The sequence below is a fragment of the Sminthopsis crassicaudata genome, chromosome 2 (assembly GCF_048593235.1).
Source record: "Sminthopsis crassicaudata isolate SCR6 chromosome 2, ASM4859323v1, whole genome shotgun sequence".
Taxonomy (NCBI): Eukaryota; Metazoa; Chordata; class Mammalia; order Dasyuromorphia; family Dasyuridae; genus Sminthopsis; species Sminthopsis crassicaudata.
This window is the reverse complement of record NC_133618.1, coordinates 343,322,187-343,341,518: the sequence shown is the minus strand read 5'-3', so window position 1 is coordinate 343,341,518 and position 19,332 is coordinate 343,322,187. Positions and strand designations below refer to the sequence as shown.

The 19,332-nt window shown below is 36.3% G+C and overlaps 1 protein-coding gene across 2 annotated transcripts in view; it reads right to left on the bottom strand.

Annotated features, from left to right (window-relative positions):
• TMEM121 (transmembrane protein 121) overlaps positions 1 to 14,936 on the bottom strand; it is a 20,592-nt gene extending 5,656 nt beyond the window's left edge. The window contains exons 1-2 of one of the 2 annotated variants that reach the window (XM_074290619.1): positions 14,728 to 14,936; positions 1 to 2,645 (exon numbers count right to left, since the gene is read on the bottom strand). The exon at positions 1 to 2,645 is cut by the window's left edge and continues 5,656 nt beyond it. In XM_074290619.1, the coding sequence (XP_074146720.1) occupies positions 1,117 to 2,094 (978 nt within the window). In that variant the 5' untranslated portion in view covers positions 2,095 to 2,645; positions 14,728 to 14,936 and the 3' untranslated portion in view covers positions 1 to 1,116. The remainder of the gene's footprint in view (positions 2,646 to 14,727) is intronic. The other variant, XM_074290618.1, reaches the window with a different exon arrangement.
• Between the last annotated feature and the right edge of the window lie 4,396 nt (positions 14,937 to 19,332).

Genomic DNA, 19,332 nt, shown 5'->3' with positions numbered 1-19,332 from the left:
CTTGGGTTCAGTAATAAAGCCAGTACAAAGAAAAGCCTGAGTTGCTCAGTCTGGAGTGTGGTTCATTCTAGAGCAAAGAAATTCAGTCAATAACCGGAGTTGGGGCTGTCTGAGATGGAGTCAGACTTCAGTCTCAAGCTATATTCTTTGGGGTTAAATGCTCAGGAGTTATTCAATAGCTTCCCAAGGGAAGGAGACTATTAAAGGGCCCTGTCTGAAATTCCTGGATTAGATCTCTTCAAACAGGTCAGAGATAGAAACAGGAATGAAGAATAGCATCCTAATTACTAAACATGAGAAAAGCTGGATGCAGGGACCATGAAACTTTTATATTTGTTGATGTATTCAGAAAAGGTTCAGGGCAGATAGGTAACATATACTGAGGGCTTTGGGCATGGGTATGTCTAGTGTATGTGGTGCTATCTCAGTAAGATGCAAACATCTCTCAGGAAAAGCAATAGTGACCTGGAGTAGACAAATTAGGAAATCCTAAAAACAAAAAAATAGGAAGCTATGTCTTTATGACCCCCATAGAACCACTAATCATCAGTCCATAAAGCCAATCCTGTCACATGCATCTCATATACTATGAGCCAATCTTCAAATCCCAGAAGTATTCTGGGGCCTAAAATTATTGAATATTGACTCTGAAGGCCCAACTTTGAATAGAAAATTGTAAAGGAGTCTTTAAAATGACAGATCACAAGCCTAAATTCAGGGAACATGGGAAACATTCTTATCCTCCCTTTGCTCTCTCTACCCAGCAAAGGGAGGATTCATTTCCAAGGCTACAGCTGAATTAGTATGGACTGGATTAAGTAGCCCTGACAATCCTTAAAATGCCCTGGGAAGTTCTCTGACCCAGGGAGAGTGGTCCAGGGATTGGAGGATCCATTTGGTTTTTAGGGACACCCCAGATTATTCCTGAGATGAAGAGGCCTCGGAGATCCCAGGCTGAGCCTGAGTGTAGGGAAGGTGGGAGCTCCTCCCATTCTGGCTCTGGCCCTGCTGTCCCATGCAAACCACATTTGATCCTTCCCCACCCACCAGTCCCTCCACAGATTCATGTGCCCAAGCTTCATCCACATGAGCAGGGGCCATGGTAGGCAGTACCTGTCACGTGTCCAGTGTGTCCCGAGTAGGGGAAGGCCCATGGGGGGCAGCAGGGCCACTATGAATAGGTGGTACATGAGGCACTGAGTTGTGCAGCAATTGGGGTGGGGGGGGTTGAGGTGGTTGCAATTCAAGGGCAAGTGCCCCATGAGGGGGTGGGAAGTCGCGAACCTGACGCCGGTACTCCAGGAAAGTACAAGTCTTAGTAGCCAATGCTACCACATTCTTTCCAATGAAGATAGTAGAGACTCGGCTGTCATGGAAGAGCACCATATTGGCAGCACGTACCAGGACAGTGACCACATTGACAGTGACCAGGCTGAGCACAGGATAGAGCATCATCTTTTGAGGGGAAATGTGCTCACCCTGCATACTGATCTCACTGAGTGACACACAGGGCAGAATAAGCAATAACATGTAGCAGTAGAAAAACATAAGGCCCTCGGCCCAGAGAGGCAGTCCTGTGCGTGGAGGCTCCCAAAGGTTTGCCTGAATGTCAAGCAGGTCAAGCAGATCCAGGGCAACCCAGAAAAGACGGCCACGCAGATCCTCCTTTTTGCGGAAAGTACGCACATACTCCATGCTGTCTAGGGCCACAAGCAGCAGGAAGAGGCCTGGTACACACACAGACAATAGGAGTGTCAGCGCCTTGCGTGCAACTGGATCAGCAGCACCACGCCGGGCAGCCTTGTAGTTCTGGAAAATGAAGTAAAGCTTGATCTGTAGCACGAAGATATAGAGGAACCAGAGGATCATGGCATAGCCACGCTTTGCAGTACGCACCTCAGCCCCGACCCACACAGCCACATAGCGCAGGACAAGCAAGAAGCACACATCGCCCACCAGCACGATGATACACACGCCAATCTTCCGTGGGCCCTGGCTCTGCTCCACAAGATAAGCATCCATAAAGGCCATGCTACTCATGATGACCACTGTGGTCAGGCACACATGGCGCTTGTCTGGTGGTGGAAGCACCATGGTGAACTTAGCTGCCTCTTGGCCTCCCTTCTCTCTTCCAAGGACCTCACATTTGAGGGCCAAGGATGTAGAGCCTAAAATCTGAAGTTGATTCTCCTAAGTCCCTGAAACCTAAAGTCCCTTCTGGAGCTTAAAGTCAACTTTCTCAACTTCTCAAGAGCATGAAGCTTTACCCTGAGGCCCTAAGACCTGTGGTCAGCCCCCTATTCAATTAAAAAAAAAAAAAAAAAAACCTGATATAAACAAGAGATAAGGGATTTCTTCAACACTCAGCACATTCCAAGCATGCTCCAGATGAAATTTGATCCAGCCCAAATGGAGAAGATTCCTTCACACTTCAGAGGATAAGAGACTTCTTCAGGAATGAGGATGCAACTCTGTGGTTTCTTGTGCTAAGGGAAAATCTTCCTATACCAGGGGATGAAAATGAGATGAGGCCTGGGTGGAAGCACAACTATGCCCTGGAGCTTCTCTCTGGACTTCCACCTGTCTGGTATTCAGCACTACTCCTTCGACACAACGTTGGACCTTGTTCTGGGTCCAAGCCCCACCTGAGGAAAACCAGAAGAAACATAGTGATGACATCAGAACACAGTCTTAGCTATACCAACCTGCCTTAGAAAAAAGGCAATCACTCAGGGACCAGGGTGTTAGATGAAGACAGCCCTTTTCTTCTAGATGAATGGTCAACAGAACAGGCTCCCTAAATATGGGTTTTCTTCACTAATAACTTTTCAATATTCAATCCTCTATCTATACCCTAGTCATGCTCACATTTATCCCCCATAGCTTAGTTTCTCTCTATACCCCAGAGACTCCTCAGTGATGCAATCCCCTCTATTCCCTCATGCCCCACAGCTTTAGTCTCTTAAATCTGTCAGTTCTCCTTCCTCCTTTCTAGAAACAAGCTTATAAAAGGAAACATCAGGGCTGAGTTTTCCTTTCAACATTAGGTAGTCTTTATCTCCAAAAATATCCTCTTAATGTCCCCATTAAATGTTACTTAATGGGTTTCAGACTCTGGGGAGTTCTGAAGGCCAATAGGAATCACATTAGAACTTAAAGCTGGTAGGCACATCATTTCACCCAAATTTTTCATTTTATAGAAATGTGTTAACACCAGTCTCAAAAATATTTGTTTCCTTATTTAGAGTGGGAATTTCTAAATATTATTTTCCTTTTTTCTCATAGCCATTTTCTCAAAGAATCATAAGTACATGATTGACAGGGTTGGCAATGATATCAACTTGCCTGCTTTATTGTTTTGTTTGCTACATTATAATTGTCATTTTCATTGTTTATTACTGTATAGATCATGTTTAATGATAATCGCATTTATAATAGTACTTCAAGATTTGTAGAATGCTTTACAAATATTATTTCTTTGATCCTCATAAGTCCCCTGGAAGATAGGTACTATTACGCCCATTTTACAGATAAGGAAAGTGAAGCAGTGGCCCAAGGTCACACAGCTCAACCAGTTGTGCGAAACCAGTTTTGAATTCAGGTCTTCCTGACTTCAGATCTACTGCTCTATCCACTGTGCCCCAAAGCTCTCTAAATAAAAATTTAACCATAAATTCTATATTATTACTATTTTATCATGGAGATTGAAAGATTTAGTAAGTATTATAAAGTTTAGAACTTAAAATTCATAGAAGTCTCCTGATTTTAGAAGTAGACACAGAGAATAAAAATGAACATACTATAAAATTATTAAAAAGAAAAACTAAATGACTGAGTGGCATCAAGGTAATTTCTAGTAAGATAAGACCAAGCAATAATCCATGAATGAAATCTCCCAATCTACTAGATAGTACAAAAATGCCAGATGTACTCTCAGGATTTAATACTTTTGATGTTCAGAAAATAAGGAAAAAATGACAAACAGAAAAGCTTAAACATGAGATCTCAACTGAAAAAGAAACAGAAAAGTAAGATAGCACAAGACACACATTTACAAGAATTCTAAGATGGCACATACTAAATAAGAGATGTTTAGAAACTGAAATAAAGTGCCATCTTAATCACAAAAGATACTTATTAAAAGAAGTTCAAAAGTAAAATGCTATATTGAAACATCTCTTAAGAAGGCTGAAATACAGCTTACTTCCCAATCACTACAAAATGAGTGAAACATTAACTATTCGCTATGTTCCAAATACTATGTAGAGAGCTGAGGATTGGAATACAAGAGAGCTAGTACCTGACATAAAGAACTTATATTCTAATGAAAATGTATACATATGTATATGGGGTTATAGGAGTGGTGGCCAGGGGAGGGAATCATGATCTGACATATGATTTCTTAAACTTTTTCTACTTACAACTTTTTTTCATACGGTATACAATCCCAGGTATATAGGTATATAAAATAAGTATATAAATCAAATATTTACTGATAATAAATAAAATTTATTTTAAAACAATTTTTGTTATACATTTAACTTATTACACATGAATAAAATGGATGCGCTTGTTTGTTTTTACATAAAGAATTAAATCTTGGAGAAATATTTGATACTTTTTACTGCTGCCAAATTTCTCATGATTCCCACATTCATTTTACTTGATCCCATATGGGATTGCAACCCATACTTTTTTTTTTGTTTGTTTTGCTCTAGCAAGTCTCAAAGATAGAAAGTAAACTATTAATACACTCTCTTAAACAAGCAATGGTACTGTTATACTTCTGTGGGAAAGTGATAGTATACAGAATGGAATGTGGCCAGTATGAAAATGAGAACACCAGGTCCCAAAGAGTTTGTTAACCAAATTACTTAACTCCTTTCAGGCATATCCTCTGATGGTCCATATTGGAAGGTGTAACAGCATGGAAGAATCCCTGACAAAGGTGCTCCATAGAGTAAAGAAAATATAGTGATATAAAGATCCAATAATTTTGCCTAGGACTGGGTTCTTTAGAATAAAGAGAAAATCTATCAAGTTTAGAAATAGTAGGGAGCTTATGCTACTAAGCAAATGTAGAAAAAAAATCAATGGATCATAAAAAAATAAATTAGAAACATCCAATTTACTACAGACTAAGTTATAATGTAGTAGAAAAAGTAGTTACTTATTCAGCTAGATATAAACATTGCTGAATTATATGAAATGTTGCTTTGTACTTTTTTATATGTATAATCAGTACTTTACATTTATATATTACATTTAGTGTTACTTATCCATTGTCATCATATTTAAGTATTATCACTACCATAATATTGTATTTGTTCTCATTTAAAGCTGCCTGTCAAATGGCACTTTGCATTATAAAAAATGTATATGATATATAACATATAATAAATGGTATTAATACATAATAATGCTTTAAATATATAATGAATCTGTATTTTCACATAGTTCATAACATAAACAGATTTGATATAAAGTGCCCCCCAATTATTTTTCAAGAGACTGAAAAAAAAATTTTTACAGTGGGAAGAAATGTAACACCAATTTCAACAGCTTCTCTCACTGACTATATAACTATGGGACAATAAATAGAGAGCTGCTAAAGATTTGTGGACTATATAGAAGTCCCATACCATACACTACTAATATTTTATTCAAAAAGAAATTCAGTAGGCACAAAAGATGATGAGCACTAAATAACATCACAAAACATGAAATTAAATATATTTAACAATTCAGGAAATGGCATTATTGATATGAAAGTCATTCTTGCATCAGTAGTCTCTATATAATCAGATCACTGATTTGTTAGAATAAAGATAAAAAATTAATGCAAAGCTAGAAGAATAAAAAATGTTCCCTTTTTTATAGTATTCAGTTAAAACAAGCCATTTTGACATTTTAAAATGAATTACTAATATTAAAAATGGTATATAAACAAAGGAAACAGACAATACAAAAATTTCATATAGAAGTTCAATCAATGCAAAGCAATTAACCTAATGAAGAGATACAAAGAAACTGAAAAGAACTTAGAAAACATATACACTTGAGTGATTGTCATACTTGCCATATTGCAGGAAAGAGTAACACAAGTTTAGAATATAAACTCCTTTGTAAATTCTTCATGAAAGAAGATTAAAAGCAGTGTGTCCTCATAAAACAGAGAGATGCATTGGCGAATAAAGCCAGTTTAAAGAAAACTTGGTGAGAGACCCAGATAAGCAAAGTCATCTAGAGAAAATTAAAGCAGAAAGGATAACAGACAAAAGATGGAAATGATATAGAAATATCTCATGAAAAATAACAGGTAGCATTTATAATTTGCCTTAAGATTTGCAAGTGTTTTACAAATATCCCATTTTATCCTCATAACAAACTTGTGAGATAGGTGCTATTATTAAACACTTCTTACAGATGATGAGAGGCAGATAGTAGGTAATATCCAGAGGGTAACATAAGTGTCTGAAGCAGTATTTGAACTAAATATTTTCTGACTTTTAAGTCCCTTGTCCTACTAGTTACCCAGATTACTCTGGTAGAAAGAAAAAAGAAAAAGAGAAAAAAGGGGGGAAAAAGAAAAGGGAAAAAAAGAAAGAGAAGGAAGGAAGGGGAGGGAAGAAAGAAAGAAAGAAAGAAAGAGAAAGAAAGAAAGAAAGAAAGAAAGAAAGAAAGAAAGAAAGAAAGAAAGAAAGAAAGAAAGAAAGAAAGAAAGAAAGAAAGAAAGAAAGAAAAGAAAGAAGAAAGAAGAAAAAGAAAGAAAGAAAGAAAGAAAGAAAGAAAGAAAGAGAGAGAGAGAGAAAGAAAGAAAAGAAAGAAAGAAAGAAAGAAAGAAAGAAGAAGAAAGAAAGAAAGAGAGAGAGAAAGAAAGAAGAAAGAGAGAAGAAAAGAAGAAAGAGAGAAAAGAAAGAAAAAAAGAAAGAAAGAAAGAAAGAAAGAAAGAGAGAGAGAGAAAGAAAGAAGAGAAGAGAGAAAGAAGAAGAGAGAAAGAAAGAAGAAAGAGAGAAAAGGAAGAAAGAAAGAGAGAGAGAGAGAAAGAAAGAAAGAAAGAAAGAAGAAGATAGAAAGAAAGAAAAGAAGAAAGAAAGAAAGAAAGAAAGAAGAGAGAAGAAAGAAAGAAAGAGAGAAGAGAAGAAAGAAAGAGAAAGCAATAGAAAGAGAGAAATAGAAAGAAGAAAGAGAGAAAGAAAGAGAAAGGAAGGAAGGAAAGAAGGAAGGGAAAGGAAGAAAAGAGAAAAAAAGAAAGAAAAAAGGAAAGGAAAGGAAAAAGAAATTTGAGATGAACTTTGTTTCATCATCAAGTAAAGACGGAGTCACAACATTTTTATTCTGATATCAATTGTGCCAGATATATTTATAAAAGAGAAAGAAATGTCACTAAGAACAAAGCCATGAAAACGAAGTAGATTAGGCTAAGCATACAAAAGAGAGATTTATACAAAAAGTTTTTTGTTGCTGTTTAGTCATATCCCCTTTTGAGTTTTCTTTGTAAAGATACTGGAGTGATTGGCCATTTTCCAGCTCATTTTACAGAGGAGAAAACTGAGGCAACTGGGTTTAAATGAGATGTCCAAGTGATGTTTGAGGCCAGGTTTGAACTCAGAAATCCAGCACTCTATCTGCTCTACTACCTAGCTATACATACTTTAGTGTGAATCACACAACTGTAAAAGTTTGATGAAGAGTTTTCAAAAGCAAAGAGAAAATTTCAGGCCTTATTAATACCAAAAAGATGACTAATAGAAGAACATCAGCAATGACTTATCGTATATTCCTACTTTTCCATTTAAATTAAAATGTCATGATTAATCAATTGTAAAATTAGAAAAAAAAATTAGATTCTGTACACATATATCAAAAGCATCCTTAATTAGGGCATTTATTGAGAATATGCATAATTTTTACAAGTTAACATAGTAACATGATTGAAAGATATATGGAATTTAAAATTCTACCATTTTTATTGCTTGTTGACTATAAAATAAGCTTTTGATTTAACAGAAGGAAATTCTGCCTTAAAAGCTATCTCCCATGCACTAAAATTACACATTTTTTATTGAATAACCTAACAAATAACTTTGATAATTATCTGATAATTAATATCAGGTCAAATAAAAAATAGGCCAAAAATATATAAAAAATTTATTTGCTGTGTTCATCACCATCATAGAGAACCTCCAGAATAGAGCTCAAGTTGAAGGATTCCCTCTAAATAGTGAGGTCCTCTAGATGACCCTGTTTCAGACAGTATTAGAAAATCTCCTGTAACAAATCCACAACTAATCATAAGAGTATGGGCTAACAATTAACACAAGACTGGATTATGATGGACAACTTGGGGAATTCACCATCAGTATACATAACTTTGGGCAGACACTACAAAAGGACAATTTGAGTTCAGAATTTAAAAAGAGATTTAGAGTAGACCAAAATGATTATGGGCAACTGCAAAATTCCTTCAATGAGTTTCTTCCTAAAACAAAGACCTGTCTTTGGAATACATTTTTTCCCCTGGTATCACTGAAAAGGATTGTGAATCCTGTAGCACTCCAGTCTGTGAAGAATTAAAGCTAAGTGCCATTCAGAGGGCAATGGAGAGATGCATGATAGATAAATTTTTTTGTCTTATTTCAGAGACAGCATTTCTAGCACTGTCAAATAAAAATGGACTTTGTTGCAATCACCCTTGATGTTATTGGAAAAGCATATAATTTACTTCTACTATATATAATGTTGACTTTTGGTTTTAGAAAGCTATTATTTGCCACATTAAGGAAAAGTCCATTCATTCCTTTTTTCTAGAGTCTTTAACAGAAATGTGCATTTTATTTTGCTAAAAGCTTTTTCTGAATCTATTGATATAATCATATAATTTTTGTTAGTATTAATGTGGTCAATCATGTTTATAATAAACTATATAACTATACATAATCATGTTCATAAAATCTTGTATCTTAATAGCATTCCTGGTATAAATCTAACTTAATAACATGTAATATTTGTGATATTTATATTGCCATAGTCTCTGCTAATATTTTATTTAAAATATTTCATCAATATTTATTAGGAATATTGGTCTCTAATTTTTTCCTGTGATTTGACCCTCCTTAGTTTAAGAAAAAGTGTAAAAGTGTATGACAAGAGTGAAGAATCACTGTTGAGTAGCCTATATTTTTGTGAGATCAAGAGAAATTGAGGAAGCCCCCCAGAATGGTGGTTGGACCCTTGAAGAAAACTTATGGGAAGGTATAGACAAGGGTTACACAACATGGAGTATAATTCACATGGTTGAAGACAATATCACCTCTGAAGAAATCACTGAGTTGTTTAAGTAAGCATTTTTGGTACCTACTGTGGAAAAAGCATTGGTTCTGACCTCAAAGAGTTTGCATTCTACTGAAGGGGTTTACCTTTCATTTTTTGAACATGGATCATAATTAGAAATATGTTGAAGTTTATTTGTACACATCATATATCACACATATAAATGACCTTTCATCTAGGAGTACACTGATATAAAAAAAGAAGGGTTTTTCTGTCAGGAAATAGTTTCAAATTGTTAAAAAAAAAAAAAAAAACCTACATTTCCCAAATGCTATTCAGCCACAGCTTTTCCTCTTATTCATTTCTGGGCCCAATTCATTATCTACTGGCAATATTGATATATTAACTCAACAAACCAATCTTCTAACTGCCTACCTATAGAATAGTCATTTTCATCTATTTGTTTTGTCCAATATGGATTATTTTAAATAAGCATATTTCTGTTTCAGGAAGTTATAAAATACACTAGGCAGTTACCATAAATTGATGTCATTTATAAAACAGAGCTTCTTTTTTTTTTTTTTTTTTTTTTTTTTTTTTTGAGGCTGGGGTTAAGTGACTTGCCCAGGGTCACACAGCTAGGAAGTGTTAAGTGTCTGAGACCAGATTTGAACTCGGGTCCTCTCAAATTCAAGGCTGGTGCTCTATCCACTGCGCCACCTAGCTGCCCCCCTAAAACAGAGCTTCTAAAGGATCTCACCATCCCTCTTCCATTTAGATAATGGCTCACTTGATGTTAATAATCAAGAGATCACTATTAAAAAATATTATATGATTTGTATATACTTTATACGATATAAAATTTTCAATCAAGAATGTTTGTCAGATTTACAGATGACACAAAAAACTGGAAAAGATAAAAATGAGATGCCAAAGAACCTCAAAAGATAGAAATATGGTAAAACTGATAAAAATAAATGTAAAACTCTTATGTTTACATTCAAAAAAATCAAGTACAACTATTTCAAAATCCAATTCTTTTTGTACAGCAAAATAACTGTTTGGACATGTATAATAAATTGCATTTAATTTATTCTTTAACATATGTAACATGTATTGGTCTACCTGCCATCTGGGGGAAGGGGTTGGGAGAAGGAGAGGAAAAGTTGAAACAAAAGGTTTTGCAATTATCAATGCTGGAAAATTGCCTGTGCATAAAATTTTTGTAAAAATTAATTTAATTAATTAATTTTTTTAATCAAGTACAAGAGAGGTAAGAGATGTTTAGACAACAGTTTATGTGAAAAAGACCCAGAAATTTTAGTGGATTACTAACTTCATTTCATGACATTAAAGTCAAATTTGCCATAGCAGTGAAAAGTCTAAAGTGAAAAAAAAGTCTATTTACCTAAATTTAACAAAAACACACTGTCCAGAAGGAGGAAAAAAATATTCCTAAAATTCTCTGATCAAGAGACCAAATCACATCGGAATCCCACATTCTACTTTGGGTGTCACAATTTAGAAAGGATATTGACATGCTTCAATGCAACCAACAAATCACTCTTCAGTTAAGTTTTAAACAACTACTCTAAACCAGCACTATACTTGGCACTGGACATAGAAAGACAAAAAAGAAATAATTCCTTTATTCAAGGAATTTATTCATCATAGGAGACAGGTATATATATATATATATATATATATATATATATATATATATATATATATATATATATATATATATATATATATATATATATATATATATATATATATATATATATCACATAAATACAAGACAATTATGGCTGGGGAGAAAGACACTAGTAGCTTGAAAGAACAAGAAAAATCTTATGTAGAAAATTAAATGAGCTAAGCTTTGAAGAAAAGGAGGGATTCTAACAGAGAGAAGAGAAGGGAGTGAATTCCAGCAAAGGTAACTATAATAGGAGATGAGTGTTTTGTATAAGAAATGGGAAGGAAGCCAATTTAGCTACACTACAGAATTAATACAGAATAATATATAATAAGGCTAGAAATGACAAGTTAGGAACCAGGTTTTCAAGAACTTTAAATGCCAATGATTGAATTTAACTCTAAGAAGTTCCTTATCCTCTGGAATTTATTGAGTAGTGGAGCAACATAGTAAGAAATGTCCTTTAGGAAAATCATTTTGATAGATATGTGATCAGAGGGAGGTGACACTTGAAACAGGGAAACCAATTAGGAAGCTAGAGCAATATTCCAGAAAAAAGATAAGACCCTAAACTACAGTAGTAGTCATATGATTTTTTAAAAAGAAAATAGATGTGAGATTTAGTATATATAAGTAAAAAAAAACAGGGATGAGAGTAAGGAACTGAGGATTACTCCAAGGTTTTGACCCTGGCAGTAGTAATGTATATAACAAAATTAGAAAAGTTCATAGAAGAGGTGGGCAGGAAAGAAATGACTTTGTTTCAGACTTTGAGAGGCCACAGAACATTGAGTTTGAAATATACAATATGTGGAAGAAGTGGAACTCAGAGACATTAGGTCTGGTTATATAGATCTGTGAATGAACTGAATAGAGATATCTCAACCATTATCATCATCTCATAATGAGGTGGCCAAGAAAGAGTCTACAGAGAAAAAAGAGGACTGAGGACATGAGGTCCCAGGATGATGACCAGATGGTGAAGGAACTGAAAACCATGCTACATGAGGATCACTTGAAGGGTTTAACTTAGAAAATACTTAAAGAGTCTATGATAGTTACCTTCAGTTAATTAGAGGGGAAGTCAAATAGAAGAATGATTAAAATTGTTATGCTCTGTTCCTGAAGGCAAAAATAAGACAAATCAGTGAAAAAGAGAGAGACAGATTTTGTTCCATATAAGGGAAAATTTCCTGATAATCAATGTCCAAAAGTGAAATGGATTTCCTTCTTAATTTTTTAGTACTATGTTATTTGCAGTATTCAAAAGAAGACTAAATGATAACTCATCTGAAATCCTCATAGATGGCATTTATGCTTTAGCAAAGTTTAAACTAGGTAACCCCAGAGTCTTCTTCCAGCTTTACAAATCTGTGATGCTGTGATTCTATGACTTAAGGTACAGGGAGAAAAACAGCTTCACTCCTTCCCCTCTCCATGTATCCATTACACACTATCATCCATGCATTTAGCAACCACTTATTAAGCACTTAAAGTATCCAAAGTTCTGTGTGCATGACTTTAGGTCTATACACCAACATGTAATCTTTCCCCTTTCTTCCTTAACCAGGACTCATTCTTCCATTGACAGGCCTGATGAGACTGAGCCAGAGAGAATTATAATTGATATATTCCACTGTTTGGTTCTCTCTGACCCCAGACCTGCAGGTCCTACTGTCTGTAGCATATATTCTCCTCATTCATAACTCAAAAAACACTCAGGCTGTGGTCATATCATCAAAATATTATGAGCCCGTCACAAAGAAATCTCACTCATTAAAACATCATATTGGAAAGAGACTAGGAGAAAGGTAGCTAAAATTATTTTTTCAAGTCTTCCCCTTGAGGTCTTTTCTCTCACTTGTCTCAAATTTTGGGGAGCTAGATATCTTCCACTCATGATGTTTTATGCCTGCCCCTCTCTGTATCCCTTTTGGAATTTTATTATCTCCTCTGAATTTCCTTGGCTCTCATTCTCTTTCCTCTGCTTCTTCTTCTCTGATACTTCTATTGTCTCCGACTCTCTCTTTTTCTCTATATATCCTCCCTTTCTCTATTTTGATCCTCCCTTCCCATCTCCTTCTATTTCTCTGTTTTTTAATCCCTCTTTTGTCCTTCCCAGGATTAGAAGTTGATCTCCCAGAGGGACCTAGATGGTGAAGTGAATAGAGCACTGGCCCTTGGAGTCAAGAGGACCTGAGTTCAAATCTAGCCCCAGACACTTAATACTTACTGTGTGGCCCTGAGCAAGTCACTTAACCCCAATCATTTTGCAGCCAAAAAAAAAAAAAAAAAACAAAAAGGAAGCAAAAAAAAAAGAAATTTGTCCCTTCCTTTCACTCTCCCCTTTAAGTTCATTATATTTTTATGCCTAAGTGAAATATTCCTTTTGCCTTAATTTAAGATATCTTGAGTCCCCTTTTTCTTCTAGTCCCTCAATTTTATCTTTTAACTGGCTCTGATACTTTCCTCATCTAAAACTCCTAGGCTTCCTCCTAATGTCCCTAGAACTATACTTGTGAGGTCATGTTCCCCAAAGGATTTGGGGAGAGGAAGTATAATAGTTTTGCCCCCTAAATCCTGGACTATACTACCAAACCATTTTCTGCCTTCATCTCCTGGATACAAACTTTGTCATCCTATAGCCAAGTCCTGCTCAAAATACCCATTCTCTGCTTATCCCATTATCTCAGGCCCTTGCTTTCTAAACTCAGATCCTGTTCAGTCCTCCTGTGCTGGGACTGCATTAACAATCCAGACCAGACCTGATGGTCAACCCCTCCTCCACATTCCACATCCACTAGCCATGTTTACATTTAATATTCTAAGTATTTTTTTTATTTCAATTGAATATAAACTCCTTGAGGGAAGAGACTACGTTATGTCTTCAAATTACCAGCATTTCAGAGTGTTTAGCACCTAGCAGGTGTCTAATGCTTGTGGAATAAATGAACTTATGGATGTTCAAAAAAAAATTTGGTGATATCCAATTATTTGACCCCATTCTAATCTATGGATTATTGGAGCTTTTTATCCTCTTCTTTCCCCTGTCCTATCCTTCCATCTGCCTCCCCCAGAGACTGCTGGCCTTTCCCTATACCAGTTCCATACAGACATTCCCTATGAGAACTGCAACCCAAAAGACTCTAAGGGAAAAGAGGAGGTCTTATTGATTCTGCTCAGTGCACCCCCCAAGCTCCTGTCCCATGATAGCCAGATTGAAGACTGTTTCAGGTCTAGAGATAACCACTGCTACAGCAGACCTTTGTGGGTCTCAGTACCCCAATCTTGCTCCCAAAGCAGGCACCCCCAATTCCCTCAATCTGTATCCCCAATCACTCCATCTTCCACATACCTGATCACCCTATTGCTCTATACATCACCCTCTATTCTTGGCCTAATTGCCCTCTCCTCTATTCCCAGGCCCCCACCATTATCCATTACAGATAATTCTCCTATCCTCTGATCCCCAATTCCCTCCATCTTTCTCATCTCTCACCTCCCCCTCCAGAGAAAGGATGTGCAAGGCTCTGGATAAAAGTGGGGGAGGGGAATGGTTAAGCACTCAGAGGCACGGAGAAGGGGACAGATGTAGTGAGGGTCCTCTCTTCAGGTCCAAGTCGACCTACTAGTGCCTTAACTCACAGATGTCCAGTTCACTGGCCCCGGGGATGGCCCGACTCATCCCAAATCCTCCCCAGACTCAGGCATGCCCTCCCCCCAATCTCATCACCCTGGTTCGGGCTGCGGCCCACCTCCCTACCAGACACCACCACTGTCCAGGTGCTGAATAGTCTGTCCTTCTGAAGCTCACGGTTCTCTCCAGGCAGAACACAGAGGGCAGGGTCCAGGCCCGGGCATCCGGCCCCAGTCCCCAGTTCTAGAGGTTTTCCAGCAGCGGAGAATGTGGCTGGCAGGCAGGGGCGGCAGTGGTCCCAATCCTTGCTTGAGCTTGGACTGCGGCTCCTTCCTCCGCCCCTTTCCCCTCCCTTAGCACCTCCCTCCCTTTCCGTACCCTCCAAGGTGGAGCCCTCTCCCTCTCCTACCCTACCGCAAACTGCGCTCTCCTCGGGGGAGATAGCAACGCCTACTTTTAAGATTGGGGGAAGGGAAGAGGGGGCGGACCTGGAATGGACAAAGAAACGACCCCAGTGTCCGGACGTGGGTCACCAAAATCAACTGAACCCCAAATTCAAGCAACCTGGTACCCCACCCCCACACCTTCATCCTGTCCTGCCCCTCTGTCCAAGCTGGTTTCTAAGGCGACCTTGGCAGAGATGCTCCTGGGAACTATTTGGATGACACTAAAGAATCTCTCACTATGTTCCATCCCAATTAGGCATTTGTGTTCTGAGGCCCTCCAGCCTTAGGCCAAATAGCCTTGGATGAGGATGCAGATTCAAGAGACTGAATCTTGAGGTTGTCCCCCACAAAACAGGAGCATACACACATTTTCTTTCAAAGAGACCCTAGTTAAAAAAAAAAAAAAAAAAAAAAAAAAAAAAAAAAAAAAAAACACTTAAGTATTGTCTGTAAATACAGAGAAAGGAAGGAGTTGGAGTTTCCTTACCTTAGAAGTACAAATCAGATGAAGAAGAAATCATCTGAAGTCCTTTCCAAGATTGTTTATAAATTTCTGAGTTTTAAGGAGGATCTCAGATCTCCTTTCATGGAAGAGAGCACTTACCTCAGAGTACCCTCTTTACATATCACTATTCAGCACACAGCAGTCCAACATTGTATACTTTACAAAAGTTTTGTATATGTCACTAAATTATCCATTATCTGATCATCACACTTTCTATATGTGTTACTGTACATTTCCTGCATCCTCCATTCACATTACTAGGATAGAAGTTGCCTGGTAATGTGTCTTAGGGGCATTGAGGAGAGGTGGCTGGTGCAGTGGTAGATAGGTAGTAAATGAAGGAGTTAGATAAAGTTAAAAAGTAATTGGAACTAGATTGGGAATGACTACAAATGCTGGCCTATTTTTCTGAGAATGATCTATGCAGCCTATTAAGAATATACCTTACAAAAACATATCAAATAAGCTTTCATAGGCAATTTTGTAGAGAAGACTACCTAAGAAAGCTAAGTGATGTAGGACTTCAAATCAAGAAGATACTACTTGCATGATCCTGGGCAAACCACTTAATCTCAGTTTCCTCAACTATAAAGAAGAGATAATAAAAGCCTTCCTCTCAGGGCTATTGTGAGGATCAAATGGGATAACATTTGTAAAGAGTTTTAAAATCCTTAAAATGCCATACAAATTTTGGCTGTTATTTTATCTTCATAAACATCAGAAAGACAGCATATAGGGACTATTAGATTTTACAGTCTTCATTGTTTTACTTTTTTAAAAAGATGGCTATATGGCAGAATGAATAATGCTCTGAAATTTAGAGTACAAATCCTGCCTCTTATTACCCTAGACAAATCAATTAACATCTCTGTGTCTTAACTTATTCTTCTTGTAAAATGAAGGGATTGAACTCAATAACTTTTAAGTTATCTTCCTATGATCACATTTCTTAGTAGAACAAGCTTTCAAATCTCCCATATATTGAGAACATATAATATTTGTTGATAGGTACAACCACAGATACTTTCAACTTTGAGATCCCTTGAGTTTGAATATTAAGTGAATATAAAGCAGGAAGATATGTTTATCAAAAGTGTTTACCAGTTTCACAAAGGTTGCTCTAAGCAAAAAGCAAATACAAGAAGAATTCCATTTAGATAAGCTTCTCCTGGTGTCCCTGTTTGTGGATAGCATTATTACTAAGTGCATCCATTCCTACAACATAGATCAATGAGGTCTTTGGCAACTCAAGAGATCATCTGAGCTAGAAGGGAACTTAGAAGTTCAACTTCACCTCATTTTACAAATGAAGAAATTATGGCCCAGAGAGGAAAAGTGACTTGTTCAAGATCATGGATATAATAAATGGATAATCTGAGAGAAAGCCCAGGACTTAGTGCTCAAGAGCCCCAGAAATAACACTTCCTGTTAGGCCATCATGACTACATCCAGCCTGAGTTCCATTGGCTTTATCTGTGAGAACAACCCAGATGGGGATCCGACCTAACCCAGACTTCCTCAACTCCTGGAAAACTAGAAAAGGCCATTGATACATGGCATTGTTAAATGATTTAACATAAGAATTACTTTTTTTATCAATGTAAATGTCATTTAAAAAGATACATCCTGATACTGACCATTTCCCATCAGCCCAAATATTCTTACTTAACTTAAAGAGAAATGTCATTAGTCAAGAGATCCAAAACAAGACACTCATTATCAGACATGACCAATGTGTGGATTTGCTTTCCTTGACCATAATTATCTGTTATGGAGGTGAGGAAGAGGTTTCAAGGACAGATATTGGGGGAAAAGGCACTAATGCTAATGATTTCCAAGAAATAAAAATCTGATAAAAGATTTTTAAAATGCAAAAGAGAACAGAAAGATTCATACAGACAGACAAGCTGGATACTAATATAGTGAATTTTTTAAATAAGCTATACATAATAGAAAGTTTCATTTGCCTACAATTCCTTTTTCTGTTATTCTTTGAATATTTAAATGTTGTTTGTTGATGCTTGTCAAACATAAATAATTTAAATAAAAAGCATTTTTTTAAGTCATCAGAGAAAAATTCCCATAGATCCATATCGGCTTTCCTTATATCAGAAGAAGGTGCTTACTTCTAAGATGATCTAGATTTCCCATCTAAAAAAAAAAAAGAAGAAGAACTTCATATATAGGTTATATTGTGAACATAGTTCTCTGATAGCTTCCTTCATCCCTTCTTTCTGTCACATTACTACACACACATACACACAAATACACACACAAACTCACACACACACACACACACACACACACACACACATACACACTTGACACAGGTTAAAATACTTTTGTCTCTTCTCCTCCTATATATTTTCATAAACCTACCTTACTCAAGGTAGTTACTCATTAAGCCTTACTCAAGTCTTCAATTACAGCAAAGAGAATTGAAAACAAATCATGAAAATTATTCAAGAAATAGCTCTTTTCCATAATGAGGTGATTCAAGACACCAATAAACTTGTAATGGAAGAACCATACACATCCAAAGAAAGAACTATGGAGACTGAATGTGGATAAAAGCATAGTATTTTCACTTTTTTGTTGTTGTTATTGTTTGTTTTATTGTTGTTCTCCCTACCCCATTTAAGAATAAAGAAGGTATGAATATATGAAGTTATGTAAAACATTTCCATAAAAGTCAAGTTATGAAAGGAAAAAAACATAGACCTCTACCCTCTCTGAAAAAACACTCAAGAAAAATGAAGTTTAAAAAAAAAAAAAGACTATGCTCCAATCTGTATTCAGACATCATCAATTCTATGAGTATAAATAGAATTTTTCATCATATGACTTTCAGAGTAGTCTTGGATAATTGTATTGCTAATAACAAATTCATTCACGACTATCCCACAACATTTCCATTACTTTGTACACATTTCACTTTGAATTCATGGAAGCTTTTTCAGGTTTTTCTGAGAACATCCTGTTCATCATTTCTCATAGAACAATAATATTCAATCATAACCACATACCACAATTTATTCATCTATACCCCAGTATCTAGTCATCCTCTCAATCTCTGATACTGAGAAGAGAGCTGCTATAAATATTTTTGTAATATTTTTTGTAGACATAGGCCTTTTCCTTTAAAAAAAAAAATCTCTTTGGGGATTCATGTTTAGTAGTGGTATTGTTAGGTCAAAGAATATGCATGATTTTATAGCCCTTTGGGTCTAGTTCATAGCTTTTGATCATTTATTAATTGGGGAATGGCTTATAAATATATACATATACTGTGTGTGTATATTATATATACATATAGTTATACTCAGTTCCCTAAACATTTGAGAAATGAGGGCTTCAACACAGAAACTTGTTTCAGAATTCTTTTCCCTCAAAAGTGATTTGCTACTGACCACCTCCTTCCCTAATATGCCCTCTTTTCTACCACTCTTATCCCATTCCCCTCCTACTTTCCTTCAGGGTAACATAGATTTCTATATCCATATTGAGTATGTATGTTATTTTCTCTTTGAGGCAATTCCAATGAGAGCAAGGTTCACTCACTCTTCCTTTCCTCACCATCTTGCCCTCTACTCTAAAAGGGGTTTATTTCCCCTCTTTTATAGCAAATAATTTATGCCATTCCACCTCTCCCTTTCCATTTTCCCAATTCCTCTCTCACCCCTTACTTTATATTTTTAGATATTATCCTCAGGGATGTGTTCTACTCAGTTCTTTTTGATTTGCAGGAATCTCCAAACACTAGAACAAGCAT